Source organism: Barbatula barbatula, assembly GCF_947034865.1.
Source record: "Barbatula barbatula genome assembly, chromosome: 14".
Lineage (NCBI taxonomy): Eukaryota > Metazoa > Chordata > Actinopteri > Cypriniformes > Nemacheilidae > Barbatula > Barbatula barbatula.
In genome coordinates, this window is record NC_136777.1 from 3,934,272 (window position 1) to 3,955,992 (window position 21,721).

Consider the following 21,721-nt stretch of genomic DNA (forward strand, 5'->3'; position numbering starts at 1 on the left):
TTTATAACAGTACAGAAAACACCATTTGCGAGCTGTACAGCCAAATGGGATGTGAACCGATTCGTCGCTCCTGCAAACAGCAGTCACAAAACACATTCACTGGCCAGCCCACTGGAATCAGGTCACTGGCTGAGGGACACAAAACTAGGCCATGAAGTTTGAACTTATTTGTCCCTTTGCTTTCAGAAGGGAGGTGAGTGCAGACGCTCTGATCCTCTCACACATGAATATACAACACGACAGGTCTGAGACAACCCCTCTAGCTCAGGGATGTAAGAAGCTGTGTGATGGGATAACAGCATGAGATTGGGTTTAACCTTTCATTCCAATGTGCCAGTATGCAACACTTCTGCTGTAGCGTGATGGCACACTCAGGCACTGAACTGTAGTATTCAGGCGAATAATACATTGGTAAATTGACAAACTGATAGACAGAAGTCTAGTATCATGTACACGTATAGCTTGTAGGCATGGCTGGTTTGATGGTATATACCATGTGTTGGACGGAGACCGTGAAACACGGGGGAATGCAGAAAATACAGAAAGTGTTAGATTTTCCACGATGTGTTTTTATTATTTGCACAATGCAAAGCTGCATAGTGGGGTTGCCAAGCAGCAACGTAACCTGGAATATTAAATGTAATCATATCACGTTACTGTATATAATGCGAGACCTTTTCATATTTTAATTTGTAAATAATAATCATTTTGGGGTTTTGGTTTGACAAGACATTCAAATTCAAATCTATTTAATTCATTTTTCGTTTTTCTTTCCGAAATTATTAAAATATTACCACATGGTTATTTAATAACTGTAAACCAATAAACCATTGTTTTCATTGAAAACATACAAACTTATATACTACTGCTGATATAAAATGACTGTATAAAAAAACATGTTTGTTATATAGGATCATTAAACAAAAATATGTTGCTAAACAGAAATGCAACATTAAAAATTTCTGTGTACGTAATAACAGAAAACATAGGACCATTATTAGCTTAAGCTTTTTTCACTTTTTTTATTTGGAATCAGGTTCAATGCAGCCGTCGCATGCAGAGGAAATAATTTATTTATATACCTGTCCTTACCTTGAAATGCAGATTTTACTATGATTAAAGTGAAGGTAGAGAGCCGCTGAGCCTGTATTCATCATATCAAGGTCTAATATAACAACAAGAACCATCTTAGAAAAAAAATGTAACTTACCAACATTAGAATTATTGTTTTATGGTGACTGGGGAGGCTTTTGCACAAAGTTTTTGTCAGGCAGGACTAAGAGGAAATTTGTATTTCTCAGTGGTTGCTTTTTTATAGCTCAAGGCTCTTAGCAAGGTTACTTATAAGTATCTGTTTGGTCCCTGTAGATCCCTTAGGAAAAATGAAAATAGAAACAAATGAGATAATTGTTGTCACACTGTATGAACAGAGAGCTATAAAAATTAATGTGGCAGAATAGCTCGGATCATTTCATCCTGAAAGGGTTTGATGGGAAATGTTTGAGTTTAGTTGTTTCTAGACTTTGGTGCCTTGGTAAATGTGAGATGTGTTTGTTACGTTATTGTTGTTGAGATTGCAGCTGAAACTCCAAAAGAGAGAAATGTGAAATACAGGTATATTTCTTGAGGTATTTTAGCACTTGACAGCTTCTGGTGTCCCTGTATGTCAAAAACAGCATACATATTGTCTAACGTTTCTTTTCGGTTTTCAATTTGTAAAATAAAACCAAACATGTTTGTTTTTTTGCGTTGAGGCAGTCTTGCAGTGATGGCCAGGAGATCGTACAGTAGCTTTAACATGCTGTCATGGGCGCTGTCCAGGTTTTCCAACCCAGCGAACAGGTTAAGAAAAAACAGAGCTGTCAATACCAATAAGGATTTCATCAGGGGCGACGAAAGTCAACTAGACAGTTGCCCTGAGGGAGCCTGACACAGAGCTGTCTGCATATACATTTGACAGAATCTCCACAGAGAGTCGAGTCAAGAATAGATGGAGAAAAAGACTACACCTTCACACCTTCAATTGGCCACGGTGCGTGACTGCCGAAGACACATTTCTGCATTTTGCTGATGAAGCATCTCCGCTGAGTTTTGGTTTGCACCTCTGTTTCAGCCCAGAAATGTCAGGATTGATGCTTGCGCAGAATGCAGAGATGCACAAAAGCTGGCTGGAGACTTGGGAAAATGTCTGGGCCAAGCATTTTCTGTGCTCCGGAATGAAAATATGGCAGATTTATTTTTAAACATCTGATTCAGATGGCGGATGCTATTTGCAGTGATTTCGAGAATAGCGCGCCCAAAAAGTTCTGTTTACTCACCCTCATGTTGTTCCAAATTCTTATGACGTTCTTTCCTCCGAGAAACCTAATTTTCCCTCATAAAGAAATCAAAGATACTTCTCTAATAAAATGAGGTACAGTTACATGAGGCTGACATTACAATGTCGCATGACCTGTTGACTTACCGTACATCCATTACGGTTCGCGTACATGTTATTGGACAATTTAGTTCAATCTAATGTGATATTTTCAAATATGCCATGTCAGGTTTGAGGTTAGTGATGCCCTTGCAATACCACCTTAAACATCACCACCACCTTAAACATCTGCTTGCCTCTTGTTTAAAGCATTTCATGTATTATTTATTATTTGTCCCCTCTGTGTGGATTCCCTCATCCTCACAGGTTTCTCATGCATTACACCTGGAAATGTTGTGACAAAAAGTCAGTAACATTTTGAAGCATTTCCGCTTCTCTTCAATGACATTGTGTCTCTAACAGTGTACAGCATCTTTGTTGTGTTTATAACAGACCGTTTAGGTCAGTGAACTAGTTCTTGGCTTCTCTTTGTGCATTTTTTGCTTAAAGCTGACCTTTTTCCTGCCAGACTAGGTCAGGACCTGAGAGCGGTGGGGGTTTGGGAGAATGCCAAAAGGCCCCGTCTGTGCTAGAATTGATAGTGGCCCCATAATCCACGGTCCAGTCTCCAGAGATGTGAAGGACAGTTCAAGCCAGTGGCAGCCGCTTGAAGCATTCAGGATGTGGCTGTGAATACTCGAATCTGAATATTCAAAATATTTTGATCTGTGGAATTGGGATTTACAGATAAGGTTTAGAGTGATTTGACATTTTAAACATTGTTATGCAATTAATGAGTGGTTTTGAGACATTTACAAATATTGAGAAAATAATGAATCTTATAATAGTTTCTTACATTAGAGGACTGACAAGCAATAACCATCCTTCTGTGTACTGTACTCCCTTGACTTTCACACAGACAGTCGTACAAAAGTTTACCGCTGTATATTCATATAGCATGCGTTGTACAATATTGCAGTATATCGTCACTGTCCTTCTGTAACCTCGGATGTCCAAATTCGGAAAAAATTGATTACCAATAATAATGGTTTTTATTATAAAAACTGACACTACATACAACAACAGTGAAAGGAAAAAACCCTACAAAACTCTATAGGGGAGCAACTACCCAAATACAAGGGGAGGGGAGTTATTATATACATTATATATAATATACATTATAGAATTACATTATTTCCTCCAGTTTTATACTAATTATTAATATAAAAATATACGCAAAACATGTGTTCTTAAGCCAGTAGGTATAGGCAGTCATGCAGATATTGAAAAAGTTAAACCCTTGAACTGTTATCTTCGATATTTGCTAGATCATTAAGAAGGGGTTTCTCTCTACGTGTAAAGTGGTTGAGAGTTCGAATAGCCATGACTTAAAATGAGGTATTCATGCCTTTTTCCATAAGCACAGAATAATAATTTTCCGCTACCACCATTCCATATTGGACAGCTTTTTTAATTTGATGCTCGACGCCTTGAAGGGGGCAGACCAGCATAAAACGGCAATTGCTGGTTGAGGAGAGAGTACAATCTATAAATTTCACTTCAAAACGTAAAGAGTTTCGGGCATGACCAAAATAGATGCCCCAGGGTGCCCTCTGCAGAAATAATAATGATTTATGTAATAAATAAAAATCACAAAATGCAGTGATACAATGTTTCAGAAGGACAATAGAGAATTTTTAAAAAAACAAATGTGATAATACTGTGTTCTGTATGTCTTTGTTTTTAGGATAGTGCAGAGAACGAGGTCGACAGAAACAAATGCTGTACACTCTGTAATATGTTCTTCACATCTGCGATTGTGGCTCAGTCGCACTACCAGGGCAAGACACACGCTAAAAGAGTTCGCTTGGTGTTGGGGGAGACTCCAAGTCTGCCGACACCCACAGGTAAGAGCCAATGTGCTAAACTGATCTTTCTTAATTCTAATCTAATAAATAAATCCTTATTCATTTTCTGTAAGCAAGCACTGATGAAGATGATAAATGTGGTCTGTAGTCAGTAAGTTTGAATGGTGATTATGTTCTCCCCCCACGTTTGAGACCGGGAGCAGGGATGGCGTGTTAAGCGTGTTCTGTGTGACATATTGTGCGATTGTGGATTAGTTGCCCATGGGTGTACTTGACAGTTATGAATCAGATCTAAAGGGAACACGTGATTGGTTCATGCTTGAAGCCCGCAGCAGTAACCTGACTAAAGTTCAGCTCTGTCAAGCAGCCTTAGTTTATGCCCACCGGCCCAGCTGTTTGTGCAGCGTTAATGAAGCTATAAATACAAGATCCACCGAGTGTCCTGGTGGACTGAAGGAATGTACAATACTGAGAAACTCCATTACAGCGAAGAGTATTTTAGGCCATCTGTGGTTAAAGGAATAGTTCAAAAATGGAAATTCCTTCATAATATATATATAGAAATTCCCTCAAATAATACATTTGTCCCAATGTGTTAAAGCATTAAAAGCACGTACATCCGACCTTAAAGTAACCCAAACAATTCCAGTGAATGAGTGTCTTAGGAAGGGAAACTATAGGCTTGTGAAAGAATAATTTTATAATAATATGTTTAGCATATTTAGCAAAATTGAAACCAAAACAAACCCATAAGAGTGCTAAATATGCCAATGCTTGAATATTCTCATAGTTGTCGTATGATATTTCATCATGAGATACACAAAAAAATTAGAACTCTTATAATGCTCTTATGGGAATCGCTTTCACTAGATATTTTCACAGATAACCATCTTTTCACATCAGAATATGCTTTTTGGATTTTTTATGAATTGTTCGATGTGCTTTATGGAGCTTTGAAAGTATATGGACAAAGTGGTGGATTTAAACATAAATATATCAAGAAAACAAATCTTTCCTCAGCTCAGGAAATGAAGTCATATACATCTGGGATGGCATGAGAATAAACAAATTGTTAGAATTGCAATTTCGGCGTGAACTATTTATTCGTGGAAAAGAAGTTCACAATCATTTGATTATATTTCATAGTTGAAGTTCAACATGTTTCGTTTTTTGACCAATACTGTTAAAAACATTGCCTACTGTCTTATCAAGGATATTTGAAAGCATTTCAGAAAGTGTGGTACATTGTGTGAAGGGATGAAGGAAGGAGGATAGGACATATGGGGTGATGCAGATATGATAAGAATCAGTGGCGTAACTTTGTTCTGAATAGAGGTGGGGACAAAGGGGAGCAGGAAAACAATACTTTAATAACGAATATTAACACGGTGGGAATAGACTATTACTGTGTGTGGGCAATGGATGCGCAATTGGCGCGTTCATGGCGTGAAGGAAGAATTTATTTAGCTTTCAAGGGTTTGTTATCACCGCGTTCACAGCGATCACCAATCATTGCTGTAGTTACATATGAGTTATTCTACAGTTTTAATGTGTAAAATGTCGACCCTTTGAGACGATACAGTAATCAAGTGTTTTAGGAGCAGAATGTTTTATATACAGAATATGGCGTCCGGGTGCCTCAGAGAAACAATTTAATCAATATTATGAATCACAATTACAATATCATGGTGAAAAGCAATAATGATTTGGCCATAATCATGCAGACCTACCATCAGATTTTTTAATATTGCATTTAAACTTTAATTTGTGATTTTTTTTAAATTGCTGAAACGAATGTTTGGTTTTCCCCATGTTAAAAATGGGTGTCTTACCTGTCGGTGGGTCCGGACTGGAACGTTTGGGAACCACCTGCTAATTAATGACAAACATGATTTTTCAAGTATGCGGGGAAACATGTGGATTGAGACTGCAATTTAGCGCTAAATGCTTGCACGTGAATAGCCACTTTTCAAATATTTTAATCATTTTATTGAAAACCAATGCCTTTACGATCTGATATGTGATAGGGAAAAAGTTTGGCAAACAGCAGATCCGAACCCACGACGACTTGAAGTAACACGTGCTTTACGCTCTACGCCACTGGAGCTGCCAGTGTGCTGGTGCCATTTTTACATTTTCTCTATTTTCTCCAATCTTAAACGGGTGGGCAAAGTTAGTGTAAATAGCCTCTACTTACAAGGCGGGCTATTTGCACTGTATAGACACTCTGTGTAGTCTTATAAACGTTTTTTTGACAATTTAACTAAGAATTATTCTTGGTTAAGGATGTTTAGATATCTACTGGAATTAAAATAATGATGACACTGAAAATATTTATTCTAGACACATTGAATCACCTGAGCTCTCATTGCAGAGCATGTGCCAGTTTGGAAGAACATAAGTGTGGGTGGTAACGTGAGCACCAAACTTGAACTCGAGATAAGCTTTCTGTTTTACACTTCAGGCGTATTGTCTTAACACTTTTTTGTTCTGTGTTCAAATTTGATCATGCCTCACTTTAAAGTGAGCTTAAACGCCTTACAGATGTCTGCTGCAGACATGGGTACACAAACCAGAGGCATTTCTATCTTTAGCATGTCGATGTCTACTAAATTTAATATTACATCATAACGGGAAAATGATTTCAATCATGCAATATCGGGTTTCTTACTTCCCTCTGGAGGAATTGCACTGAGATGTGTTTGTTTTTTGTTTTCTTTGTGCATCAGATATTGTAACAAGCACTCTGCGGTTAGCGTGATAATCTGATCTTCTATTTGAAATGCAATTTGTAGTTCACTAGTGTCGGCTGGGAAGTTCGGGGTATAATTTCTTCCATTTGGTTTGGTTTTTCCAGATGATTCCAAGACGTCTCACAGCAGGCGGCTTTGTAGAGTGTCAATGCAGCAATATATAAAGACTTGCCACATTTAAAGGGAAGGTGATGGAGAGTTTCAGTAGCCTTAAAAGTAACCTTCACAAAATAAGGAGCGAGAAACTGAGCCATGAACCAAATGTGAAAAGTTTTAAGGGATGCATGCTAGGAGTGTCATAATATACTGGTAATGATAGTAACCGTGATATTAAAAACCACGATTACCGAAGCCGTGTTTATTCCACACATATGATAATATCGCAAATAATCAGTACCTTTTTACAGCTTTGCCTTAAGAGCCACAATTATTACAAATACACTCTCTCTAATCCCTACACTTGAATTTTAAATATTTAGTTTGCCAAAACCAAAGATTTGTTTGCCAAAACAATGATGAAAATCATGACAGCTCTAATACACACCATAGGGCACGTTCTTGCGTTCTAAACGGCTATAGTATACAGAATAAAACATAACGTAGATGTCCTAATCGTCTTTTTAACATTATGGTAAAAAGAGCAGATATTTTGCTGAAGTATTACTTTGAAGATTGTAGAATGAATTCTGTGAGCTTTAAAGATGAAGTCAAACATTAGATGGACAGTCCAGCAGCTACTGGAGCAAAGCCTGCTGTCAACACCTTATCCCTCGCAGAGAAGTTGTGCCTTTAAAGTGATCTCTGTTTTTTATTCTATTTATATTCTATCAAATAGATAGAACCTTCTTGATAAATGAGGTGATCTATGAGTGTGTATTTTGGCTCTAGCTGCTATGAGTTGATCCATGTTATTTGAATCATCTTATTTATCAGGGTGAGATGTGGGTGGTGAGAACAGTTACTGCAGACTACTGCAGGCCCTACCGTATGACAAATCTCAACCGTCAAATGCAAATGATCAACCGTCCCAGCAACCAAAACCTCCAACTTATAATAAAAATATTTAGGGACCCTACACTTTCTGTTATTGCTCACCCACAACATTTGGCATAAGAAATGTGTATGTGATTTACAGTCTCGTAAACAATCACATCATTGCGCTTGGCTCATTCTAACCCGCGGCGGTGTTGCGGCCTGCGGCTATTGGGGTTGGTTACCATGGTAACAAATCCCATGGCATCCTTGAGGATGTCACCTGGAAGATCACTCCATTCACTCACTTCTTTTTCGGAGAAGATGTAGGTAGATTCAATTTCATCTGCACAAGCATTGACCCACTCTTGACCCGCCTAACTGTTCAATACATCAGGATTGGAAGCATCTGTTTGCCAGAAAGCATGAGCACAAAATCTAAAGTCTGTTTGTTTGATATTAAATGTGTTCATAAAATCTATTTATATTGATAAATGTTTATGGGATTGCTTTGTATCTGTGCAGATTCGGCTCCTCCCACCCCTCAGCCCACAGATCCGCCCCCTCCCTCGTGGCCCTCACTGGCCAATCACAGTGAAGCTGGCAAGTACTGTTGCCTATGTGGTGCCTGGTTCAACAACCCGCTGATGGCACAGCAACACTACGAGGGCAAGAAGCACAAGAGAAATGCGGCACGGGCACGACTTCTGGAGCAGCTTGCCGGCAGCCTAGATGCCAATGAAAGCACAGGTCAGTCCACGGATGTTGGGTTCCAAGATTCTTGAGACCCCCACCACATCCTCACCCACGTAACATAATTAAGCCATACACTTTGGGATCTCACAGGCTGCTGTCATTTTGTCCATTTAAAGTGATAGTTCACACAAAAATGAATAGTCTGTTATCATTTACACACCATCTTGTCATTTCAAATGTGTATGGCTTTCTTCTGCCGAACACAAAGAAATATATATTTTTGTTGAGAACCAAAAAGTGGCGGTACTCTTTGACTGGCATTGGTATTGTGTCCGTACAATGGTGGCAGTGAATGGGTGCCGCCATTTTTCGGTTACCAACTTTCTTAAAAATACCTTCTTTTGTGTTCGGCAGAAGAAAGAAAGTCATACAGGTTTGAAATGACTAGAGGGTGAGAAAATGATGACAGAATTTTCATTTTTGGGTGAACTATCCCTTTAAAGTATTATGGTGACAGAATTGATTTTTCATATACTGTACATACACAAAAAATGGGATTGAACCTTAAAAGCGGTTTCAGACCAATATCATTCTTGGAGTGTAATTGCGCCAGATTGCGCACGTCTCTGTTTGATTGTGTGTTTGTGTGTAGCGTGTATTCATGCTTGTGCAAAGACTCTGGCAATCTGCTGCGTTTTTCAAAGTTCCCTTTAAACAACAAAGATCTAAATCTTGTTTTCCCCTTGGGTGAACATCTAAACAAAAATAATCCAAAGTGCTTCAAGGGTGCAATTCAGATCTGTTTTCTAGACTTAAAGGGACAGTTCCCCCAAAAATACAATTTATTTCATCTTTTATCACCCTCGAGTTGTTACAAATCTGTTAAAATGTATTTGTTCTGATGAACCCAGAAAAAGATATTTGGAAGAATGCTTGTAACCAAACAATTCTTGGCCACCATTGACTACCATTGTAGGAAAAATAACAATGGTAGTCAAGACTGCCCCAAAACTGTTTTCTTTCCTATATTCTTCAAAATGTCTTTTTGTGTTTAACAAAACAAAGACATTTATAAAGCAATTTTCCCTACTATGGTAGTCATTGGTGGCAAAGAATTGTTTGGTTACAAGCATGTTTCCAAATATCTTTCTCTTTTCAGAACAAAGAAATGTTTGGAACAACTTGAGGATGAATACAGAATTGTTTGTTCCTTTAATGCACTGCAAGGCAGATGTTTTCCTTGGGTTCTTAAAGCGGTCATATGACACGGCTAGATTAGATGTAATGCAAAGTGTATACAATTTTTTCCGCATCCGTGCATGTTTGTATCTCCTCTTTGCCCCAACATTCTGAAATGTGTAGATTTTTTACAAAGCTCATCGCTTTGAAAAGGGAGGTGTGCTATGATTGACCAGTTAACCAGTGCGTAGTGATTAGTCGCCTGTGACGGAAATGTAACGCCTCTTACCATATTTGGAACATCAGGTTCCAAAGCAATTGTACTGACAGGTACGCCCATCTTACTTGCATAAACATTTGGGCGGTCTTAGTCAAATCATACCACAAACTGAGTGGTTATACGAGGCGTTTCAGTCTGGTGGGGCATTCGCTTTTAGATAGAATCCATCTTTTGTTCAAACACTTTAATTTAAACAATTCCACAAATCTCTCCTCCCTTTGCTCCTCACAGTTTGACCTTCTTGCGTTTCTGCTCTTCAAATACATTTCACATTGATGCAATCACTAGATGTTTTAGTCATGCTGGGTGTGATCCAGGTGTCTTGACAGATCGCAAAAACATGTTGAAATAAACCGTGAGTCATAGTGCTGTAGTTGTTCAAGGGTTTGAACATGCTCATGTGATTGCCTTTGGATACTAGACCAGTACGACCTGAATATTGTTTCTAAGGAAAGGTTAGGAAAGTCTTAATTCTGTGTCAGCTCAACGTAGGCTGAGCAGTGGAGTAAGCCATTGTTTGCAATTCGCATCTTTACCACTAGGTGCAGCTAAATTTCATACACTGCACCTGTAAGAGCAAGAGTTTAAACAAAAATAGAAATATATCCAGAAATAGCAAATCCCTTAGTCAGGAGAGACAGCAATATCTATACATGTGTAAAGGTGCAAGGACAGTCCTGATGTTCTCCTTAATACCTGCAAGCTGATCATAGGGTTTCAAGTTAAGAGCTTCAGTCTCATTGGACATCAGCACACATTCCAACACACAGGCATGAAAAACATCTGTCAACATAGAGTATTGTCTAAAAAGAGCATGTGGACGCCTGCCAAGACTCTGTAGGTTACTTGCATTCTCTTTTACTAGGATAGAAACGCATCAGTCACAATGCAGAACACAAGCATGCCATAAATACATTCACCTTTAACTGCTGTTTACAATCATGCCCGTGTAGTTCAACATGCATCAAAACTTTTTTGCTTTATAGGAGACGCACAGTTGGTGGTCCTTGTCAAGATGGGAGACAATGTTGCATTGAAAATTGCATCCTGCTTAAGAGATAATCGTTTTTCCCCGGCATGAGACAGCAGGGTGCCCTTGTCAGGAGCTTTTCAGTGTGAATGTCACTTCTATTTAAATCTCAGCAGAAATGACGTTGATTATAACAGACTCTCATCAAGGTGCTCATGACTCCCAAACATCACATCTATACACAGATGCTGTTAGCTGAGATCCATCCGGATTCCTGCCAGATGCAGTCGCCTCGCAATATCCCATTTCCTTTGGTACTTTAATGCAGATAATATAATACATGTCATATATGGGGATGTGGATTTTAGCGGCATCTACATTTACATTGTACATTTAGAAGACGCTTTTATCCAAAGTTAATTACATAGAGTTCAGGTAGCAATAAAGCGATATGTCATACAGTAGCAATATTACAATAGGTGCTAATACCAAGTTACTAGTTTCAACAAAAGCTAGAACAATACCTGTTGAGAGAAAGGGTTATTTTATAAAAAAAATCTCTCTCATTTGCTCAAGTATTCACAGAAGAGATGGGTTTAAGTAGTTTTTTTAATGTTGTGAGAGATGTGGTTGACCGGAGTGAGATAGGAACAATGTTCCACCAGGAAGGAATTGTGAAGGAGAATGAGCGGGAAAGCGATTTTCCGCCCTTTCGATGGGGTGTAGGAGTGTTGTAGGGTATGAAAGTATGCCGGTGCAGATCCAGTGATAGTCCTGTAGGCGAGCATTAGTGACTTGAATCTGATAAAGCTTTAACCAGTAGCCAGTGGAGAGAGATGAAAAGGGGTGTCACATGAGCCCTTTCGGGCTGTTGGAAGATGATGCGTACTGCTGCATTCTGAACTAGCTGGAGTGGTTTGATAGCCTTTGCAGGAAGACCAGCAAGGAGAGCATTGCAGTAGTCCAACCTTGAGATTAAAAGGGCCTAGACAAGGATTTGTGCCGGATTCTCAGTGAGATGGGTTCTAACATTTCTAATGTTAAATTAGTGAAATGAGACGTAAATCTGGGTGACATCAGCATAAAAGTGATAGGAGAAGCTGTGTGCCTGTAAGATGGGTCCCAAGGGTGTTGTGTAGATGGAGAAAAGGAGCGGTCCAAGCACAGATCCCTGAGGTACCCCAGTGATCATGTGGAGAGCTTGCCCCACCAATGACACCCTGAAGGATCTTTTGGAGAGGTAGGATATGAACCAGTGGAGAGAAGCGCCTGAGATTTTTAAAGATGACAGGGTTGCTAGTAGTATCTGAGGATCGACAATGTCCAACGCTCCAGATAAGTCTAGCAGAATCAGGACAGAGGATTTAGATTCGCTTTGGTTAGCTTCTGTGACCTATAGCAGTGCAGTTGTGGTCAGCTGTGGCCTAGTGGTTAGAGCGTTGGGCTTGTGATCAGAAGGTTGCTGGCTTGAATCTCAGTCTCAGCAGATCATGACTGAAGTGCCCTTGAGCAAGGCACCTTACCCCTGATTGCTCTGCAGTAATGTGCCACTGTAAAAAACTAATTATAAGTCGCTTTGGATAAAAGCCTCTGCCAAATGAATAAATGTAAATGTAAGTATTTTTGCAATAAATGGGAGGAGAGAGACTGTATTGCATGTTTGAATGTGGATGGAAAAGTGCCAGTGAGTAGGGAGGTGTGGCTGATGTGTGTGAGGGGGCTGGAAATGGCCTGGGGGAGAAGGGAGGGAATTAGGTAAAGGGGCAGGGGGTGGCCCCATCTCCAGGGCTGCATCTCTGATTTCGTCGTCCCTCACAAAGCTGTCCAAGACTCTGTTGGTCTGTCCTCTTTCATTTATCATTTACATTAGGAGTCTGCACTACGCACACAGGTCACACGAAACATACAGACGAATACGTTCAGTCCAAAACCAATGAAGAAAAAGACGAAAATTGGAGGGTTGCAAAAGACTTCGTGGGCATGTAGCCATTTATTGCATTCTAGCTTCTTATCAAGAGTAGAAAGCCATTGGTGTGGTTTATCAGAGGTGACTGCTAGAATCTCCCAGCCCAGACTTATGGCTATTTTCGTGAAGAACACTTCAGTGTAATTGCCTTCCAACTGGGGCTGTGTTTTGTTGCTGAGAAAATTGGAGCGCCTCGCAAACTTCTCCTGCTGCTAAGAGGTTTTCATTTCCCCCTAAACAAAAAGGCAGCGAGAGAGACAAGCTCTAGGATGTAAATACCAACTCTGTGTTGAAGAGCCTCCTGCCATTTCGTGAAGGAGAGATATTGAAAGTTCCGCGATTTGCCCCATTTAAAATTGCAAGAACGGTTTGTGTTTCACAGAATCTGTTAAAGTCAAGGACAGGCGAGTATCTCCTTCCAATTGAATTTATATCCCTCTGGATGTGGGATTAAAATTGACATACTGGATTATGGTTGTTGTGGCTGTTTGGAAATATTTATGATATTATAGAATTACTGTACAGTGATGTTCCTATAGCTAAATAGATATGCAGAGATCTAGGTTCAAATCCCTGTTGTATTTCCGGCTAGCTGTCCTGCTATTACCTGGCCCCCTTAACCCTTTCATGCTTGAGTTATGACAACATCATTCAATATTTTGTTGCTCCTAAGGCATGAAATCAAGACTTGAACCTTGATTTGTTTGCATCTTTTTTATAACATTAGAAAAACATTGACATTTTTGAATGAAGAACGAGTGTCCCTGAAGTTGCTGATGTACTGTACAACTATGTCATCAAAACCCATACATATGCCAGAAAAGCTGTACGCTGTAGTGAACTCTATGCATGAAAGGGTTAAACATTAGTATCTTTTATTATGAGTCAGAGGATACTTGTATTTATTTCATATTTTAGCAAATTGGTGACTAGTTTTTATAATGTCATTTTTTTATGATCTACTGTTGCCTTGGTGATTGTTAACGGGTGGATTTCATGCCTTTTTTTTGTATTCACATCATACAAATGCATATCTTGTCAGATAGTTGCATTTTCCCTTGAGGTCAGATTTAAGTGGATGCGCCGCCGCGACATGCGATAAAGTATCTTTTCCATGTTATTCAGAGGTTTTGTCCTAACCAGCTCCTCCCACACAATGATCTCATTCGATGTAAGTTCTGCACCTCATGATTTATAATCGCCAAACAATATGGATTTGTTAGGACTCTGTCCTTCCTGTCTCGAGCGTTCTAGCTCCCTGGGCAGAGTCATGACATCGCCACGTCTTTCGGGTAACTGTTGTGTTATGTGTGGAGACACGTGGCTTTATGTTGTTACTTGGCGCCACGTGTCTTCATGTTATGTCTCTCAGCCCCGCCCTCGTTTCTCCTGTAGTTGTTTCATTAGGGTTTCATTCCCATCATCTGCTTTGTGTTTCACCTTCGTTAGGGTTTTATTCCCATTACCTGGTCTGTTAATCACTCTCGTTATGGTTTCATTCCAATCACCTGTCACCACTCTCCCCATGTAATCACTCCTCGTTAGTGTCTCCCTTTATATAGGCAGTTACAGTTACAGTTATACAGTTTCCCTCTGTTCAGTGTCGGTGCATTGTCTAATGTTTATGTTTGTGCCCAACACTGATGTCATGCGTGCACGGTATTATCCCCCTGTTATTGGATTACCTGGTTCCGGTTAACAGTTTGTGAACTTACTTGTTTTGTTTTGTCCCCCTCGTGGGAGGTGTTTGTTTGCCTTGTTTTTTTGTTCATGTTTTCCCCATTGTGGGTTTTTCATTTATATAAAGTTTTTTTTTATTTAACCCCTCGTTGGCTGTGTTTTGTAATTGATTTTCGTGCCCCGCCTTTTTCGCGTTCGATATGGACGGACAATTTTTGCTTATCGCAGGAATCTCATCGCATCGCGTTTGGTTAGGATGCTGTATTAGACCACTTTATTTTAGGTTTAGACCAGACTAGTGGATCAACTGCCCCAACAGTTTGGCAAGACCAGCTGAACCAGCTTAAACCAAATTGAGACCAGCAAACCTCTGGTATTGGTTGGTTTGAGTTATTTTATAGCAAGAACAAGTGCGGCATATTTTATGATAAACGTCAGTTTAAATTAAGATGATACTTTTCCTCATAAACTTCAGATAAACCAGACTGTGTTTTTTCATTGTGACCCACTTTTTCCAACTTTCTTTAGTTTTAATGAAGAAGACGTTCTGTTTTAATGCCCAGATTCCCAACATGCGTAAAACAGCACTATACCCGGCAATTAAATCCTTCTGTTCGTCTGATTGGGCACGATTACAAATTTTGTTGAAATGTAAGAGTGCTTCATCTATTTGGTTTTAATTTCCTGGGTAAGAGAAGAGAAACTGATTGATGGTTTGTTGTGGGAAAATAAGTGCGACCTCTTTCACTTCAGCCAGTCGTTAGATACAGCCTTTAATCTTCAGCCAGTAAACATTCATGTTACCCTGGCTAGCATTTCTGTCTGGCGTTGTATGTCGGTCTCTCCATGGTTTTGGCATTTCAGTGGGTTTAATTAACTGGGATTAAAATCCATCACAGTTTCTTCAAGGCTGGTTTATGAGTAACACGCTAAGAGGTCATTGGGGGTCCAACATGAAATAAATACTCTCTAGAGCTTTAAATCAAAACAAACACTAAGTTAAGCTACTTATAAAGACGTCTAAAGGGCATGTCATGCATTTTTTATTTTTGAGGGAGACCGATCCTTTAGTCTTCAGATTCAAAGCCGGTATTCATTTTCTTTTTCAGGTAAAGTCTCAAATAAAAGAATACAGTGGTGGCCAAAAATGAGTTGTCTTGCGCTTTATTTCAGTATATAAATACAAATTATATTCATGTTGTGCCTGGAGGGTAAACCGAAGCTTAAGGAGACTTGGAAAAAAAGCACATGCAGAAATATTTTTGTGTCAAGAGCCGGGAGAATGGCTACAAAATATTACTACAAGAGAGGATCAACGAAATATTAATATTAACCGTAAAATTGTGGTCAATGTATGTCAGGTATTATAGACCTCATTGGTGATAACATTCTGCATCTGTAGAGCAGGCTGGTTTCGGAATATGTCCAGCAGCCCGTAAAGTTTGTTTTATAACGTCGGCTACATTTTTATTGCAATACTTCACGGTCCCATTATAATTCCAGTTCATATTAATAGCTAACTATGAATAGCTAAGCGGTCACGTGCTTTGGATTCATTACACGTATTTGCTCTCACCATATGTGTGGTGTACTGACACCGCAAGCTGTGAACATCACTCTCAACTCACAGTAATCCAAAATCCTTTATTGGACTGTGTGCGTTTATTCTGTCAATAATAAGGAAGAAGTTCTGGAAGAAAACAAATAATTCAGATAAAAGTAGAACATTGCCGGAAGTCATAAATGCACTTTTCTTCCTTTATCTTTGATGGATTGTGTTGTTTAAGGTGCAGTGAAGATCATTTGCATCTAGGTTTCTATTCTTGCCGTTTATTGTTTCTGTTTTATCAACATATTGATTTTTTATATCAGTTGAAGCAAATGGGAAGAGCTGTGCATGTCTTCTCACTCGGTTTGTTCAGTTTTGTCTGATTTCTTCAGACCTGGTCAAATTGAAGAACGAGAAAATGATTGAGGCTATTGAGAAGTCTTAAAGGGACAGTGCACCCAAAAATGAAATTAGATTTTAAATGTGTCTTGACTTTTTAGAAAAGCATTGTTTGATATGCTTATCTTAGCTGAATTGAACCAGTGGGGAACTCTTTTAGTTTTGAAAGCTCTTGGCATGACAGTATGACAGCAACAAAATGCCAGTGACGATATAAAAGCCTTTTTCGTGAACAGATCGAGGAACAGACAGCTATCAAAAATAACTCTGCAGATGTCTGTGAGAAATACTGCCAAGATGTGGCGCACATGGTCTCTCCACATGTGATGAACGAAATTCTGAGATTTTTTTTCTTCTCATAGTTCTTCACATAAATCTATTTTTGGTAGCTGCTGTTACCACCTGCAAAGCCTTTAATTAGCTCACATCTGCTTCCCTTTTCAAGAACACCATAAAGCGTAACCCCCGAATCAAAAGGCCAGCAAGACAAAAATCTGAAAGACTTAACATTCCAAGAAGACTGTACAATGACCGTGTTTTTAGAAGTACCAAAAAATCATGCATGAAATATAGATTTATCTTCTGTTTATCACCGCAGGCTGTTTTTAAAGCAAAAAACAATCAATACGACAAGAAATGGGACAAAATTATTTTCAAAAAAGCATTTAAGCGGGGACCCATTTCTATTCTGCTTTTAAAATCAAGTACGTTTTTGTGTTTTGCATCGTAGGTCTGCGTCGGAGTTACTCGTGCAGCGTTTGTAAAGTGGTCCTGAACTCCATCGAGCAGTATCACGCACATCTCCAGGGTTCCAAGCACCAAAACAAGTGAGTGACCTGCTACTGTACAGTCTTCTGTTTCCTTCTGTCACATTCTTAAAGCAAAAACCAAGTATAAACTCTTGTTTCAGATGTCTTAATATCGTCTATTTTGGCTTCCAGCGAATACAATTTTATATGATCCTTTGCAATGATCTAGTTTTTAAGATATTTATTAATGTTGTTTCAAAGTCTGATCTCAGTATTGCCCAAAATCATTTGTGTCATAATCGAGCAATTCTACATGAGACAAATGTTAACATCTACTGTAGTTACAGTATATAAAGCTATAAGAATAGAGAATAATTTATAGTATATACTATAGAGCTTTGAAATGTATTTAGATTGTATTTAAAAATGTTAATATTAAAATCACTTGATTATGTTTTTGTTCATAATGAAATTTTGCAATAAGGTCGTATTAGTTAACATGAGTTACTGGTTTAGTTAAAATGCACTAGCAATGTACAATATTTGTACAAAATTTATTCATCTTAGTTCATGTTCATTTCAGCATTTACCAATATATTTCTAAATCAAAAGTTCAACTGTAACTGTAAATAATAACTATCTAACATTAACAAATTTCTATAAATGCTAAAAAACGATATTCCTTATTTGTTAGCTCCTGTTAGCTAATGCATTTACTAATGTTAACAAATAGAACCTTATTATACAGTGTAATTAAAATATCTGACATTTGACTGAAGACTTCTTGTTAAATCCTAACTCAGTTTGATGCATGGGATCTTGAGACTTAAGGCAGAAGTATAGTCCAGCCATCCGCGTTCCCGCGCCGCCCCACATGACGTCGTTTTCATCATCAGGAGGGTCCGCAGTCGTCCGCACACCCCGTCGGCGTGCCGGCCATTTATCCGCTATTGAGTATGCTAAAGAAGCTGTACGGACGTGCTTGTGCGCGAGACGGACACGGAATGTCAATTATAAATGTATATAGTATACCCGTGGCTTTAGGATCTCATCTAAAGCTCTAGAGAAGACATTGCATTCTTTTTTGGAAGTTTCTTTCTTATGCTTCGTATCTTGCCCTCAAGACATTTTCATATAACCTCTTTTCTAGTCGGTATTGTACAGAGACGGCGATGAGTAAGCATTGCCCCCTGTGAGTACTTAGAAACAATTAAAAGTGTTTGTTTATTTTCCTGTGCAAGAGCCCCCTTTGCATCAGACAGTGATCCGTCGCCCTGTTTGTCTCCAGATCCCCCAGCCACCTCTTACAGAATGCCCATCAAATGTGTAAAGAAATGAATATGATTCAGAGCAACCAGGATGAGAGGTAGAACAAACCCCGCTGTTTGTCCAACGACTCCCACTTTCATTAACAGGAACTGTCTGGTTTAGACCAGCTGGCCCGAGCTACATGGGGCGGCTACGACACGTACAGCAACTTTAATTGCTCTTTACAATAAGGCAATTGATTAACATGCCAACGGACCCCAGGATGGGTAGAAAAGACTCCAGCTGAAAGCCAAATCACTGTTATTTTAAAATCATTAATTGTAATTAGAGCTACATCCTCTCTCACAAGGAATTACTGTCAGACGGGAAGTGTATTGATTAAAGAGGATGTTGTGCTGTCGTGTTGCTGCAGTGTGTCCCTGTGTATTTTGATCAAGGAAGGGAAAAGTTTATATAAGGGTCTGTTTTGCATTCAAACAGCATTTGGGTATTTTTTGCTTGTAAGAACCCATGCAGTACATCAGGGTTTGGGATGCTGTTTGTTGTGGGTGGACAGGGCTTACAATATGTGCCAAACACCGTCCGCTCCTGTTACATGTTTTTAACTTTCTTTTTGAGAGTTTTGATATATTTTGGAAAAGAAATCGTCCCCGTTAAATCCTTAGTTACAGCAAAGGTGGGGCACCTTTGACTACCATTGTCATGTTTCCTACGATCTATTTGTATAAGGATGTGTTAACCAATAACACATTTTATGTGTCACAGAATATTATGACTCATTTGATTTTATGTTTAATTAAAAGGACAACACAAGGTTGAGTTAAAAGCAACAAATGTTAAGTGATGGTAAAAAAACTATTCTGTCATCATTTTATCCTGTATGTCTTTCTTTTCACCGCAGAACACAAAAGAAGATATTTCGAAGAATGTCGGTAACCGAACAACGATGTTACACATTCACTTGCATTTGTTCTGTGGCCGTACAATAAAAGTGAATGGATACCATTGGTCAGTTACCAAAATATCTTCTTTTGTGTTCTGCAGAGAAAAGAAAGTCACAGAATTTAAAAATGACAAGAGGGTGAGTAAATGATGACATAATTGTAATTTTTTGGCTAAACTATCCCTTTAGAGTACTTTCCCCAGCATTCAATTCTGGCCTTCATAGGACTGAAACACAAAACAAACACAGACAAGGAATAACAAGGGCCCGTCTCTATCATGATGAGATACACACACGCACACTAATCAGAGAGACCCCAGGGCCCCGTCCTTCTCATATTGGGACACACACATTCCAGCAGAGGCAGTGTGGGGTCTGTCCCACTCCTACTGAGACACACATACTTTAATCAGAGAAACTCCAGGGGCCCGGCCCTCTCATACTGGTACACAGCAGATTGGCAAATGGGGTGTAATATCTGGCAGGTTGTTTTCATCATGTAGGGCAGCAATCAGAAAACACCTGATTTCATTTCAAAGTGACAAATGAAAAGTCTTCACCAGCAGGAGCACGGCACGCTGGGGGAATTTGTCCCAAAGGAGAACACTGACCAGAAAGTTACCATTTATGAAACTGATTTGTTGCAATGTTTGTTTTATGTATATAGCTCAATGGTAGTAAAGGGACAGACCCAGTTCACCCAAAAATTCACTTAACCTCAAGTTGTTCCAAATCTGTATAAATTGTCAAAGAGATTATAATACTACCATAGAAGTAATATAAGAGGAACATTTGCATTATAAATGTCTTTATGTTGAAAAGAAAAGAAGATATTATGAAGAATGTAAGAAAGGAAACAGTTCTGGGGCACCTTTGACTACCATTGTCATGTTTCCTACGATGGTAGTCAATGGTGGCCAAGAATGGTTTGGTTACAAGTATCCTTCCAAATATCTTTCTCTGTGTTCATAAGAACAAAAAAAATGAATAACGATTTGGAAGGATTGAGGTTGAGTGAATGATGACAGACTTTTCATTTTATAAGTGAACTATCCCATCAAAGGGGTGTTTCCTCCCCCCCAAAAAAATCGGTCATCATTTATTCAATCTCATGTTGTTCAAACCTGTTTAGGACTTCTTCTACTGTCGAACACAAATAAGACATTTTGAGAAAAGTCTATATGATTTTGTCTAATGGAGGTCAGTTGGGTCCAGTGTTGTTGGGTTCCCAACATTTTTCCAAATATCTTTTGTGTTCTGCAAAAGAAAGTTTGGAATGGCAATGAGGATGAGTAAATATGAAAGAACTTTCCTGAGGACACCTCTAACTCCCTAGGATTTGTGCAACATTCAGCATCTCCATTGAGGTTCCATTAGGCCAAGTTACCATTTAATGACGTCCATCAAACAATTACTAAGATGATCTGTAAATTCTCATGGTAAATCTGTCAAACAAGCCATAAAAGTGCACCTCTAATTCACTGAGAATGCATAAACTGGATTGTACTTTTATCACACGGATGGAGAAATTGTATAGAATCGGTATTTAACGTACAGTCGTGAAGCGTTTTTTCCACCCGTCATTAAATCAGTCAGAAGGAACTGCAGCTAATGTGGGGGAAATTGATTTTTGAAGACCAGAAAGGATAATGATAGTATTCAGAAATAAGTCATTAATGATTCATGAATTTCCATTGAGCTGTGCCGGCTGGTTGGAGGCAGAGCGATCCAAACAGTGTTTCAATCTGATCCGAGCGTCTCCCACAATGGATGAAAACTTATATCAACGTGAAAGGTTCAATGGCTTTCGTAATACACTTTAAGGTTCTCTATGTGGTTTCCACCAGACTACCCGTTGGATTTAAATTAGACATTACTGCCACCTGATTTATGTTGGAAAATGTCGAGTTAGACACCATTCATTCACGTTTAAAAACTCTAGGCGACAGTCCGTCCGTACTCTACCTAGACAGCATTTTGTTGATGCATGATGACTTCGGGGATGTTTCACCTCCTTTTCCCCCATTTTTTCTGTCTAATATTACACAGTCAAGTGTTCCGTGAAGAACAGCAATGACGGTCCAAACTCTGA

At 39.0% G+C, this 21,721-nt stretch overlaps 1 protein-coding gene across 1 annotated transcript in view; it reads left to right on the plus strand.

The window, feature by feature from the left end:
• Positions 1 to 19,086, plus strand: part of LOC306904103 (zinc finger matrin-type protein 4) — a 33,126-nt gene extending 14,040 nt beyond the window's left edge. The window contains exons 4-7 of the mRNA XM_079473771.1: positions 4,104 to 4,263; positions 8,475 to 8,699; positions 17,399 to 17,495; positions 18,221 to 19,086. Coding sequence (XP_079329897.1) covers positions 4,104 to 4,263; positions 8,475 to 8,699; positions 17,399 to 17,495; positions 18,221 to 18,260 — 522 coding nt within the window. The 3' untranslated portion in view covers positions 18,261 to 19,086. The remainder of the gene's footprint in view (positions 1 to 4,103; positions 4,264 to 8,474; positions 8,700 to 17,398; positions 17,496 to 18,220) is intronic.
• The last annotated feature ends 2,635 nt before the right edge of the window (positions 19,087 to 21,721 follow it).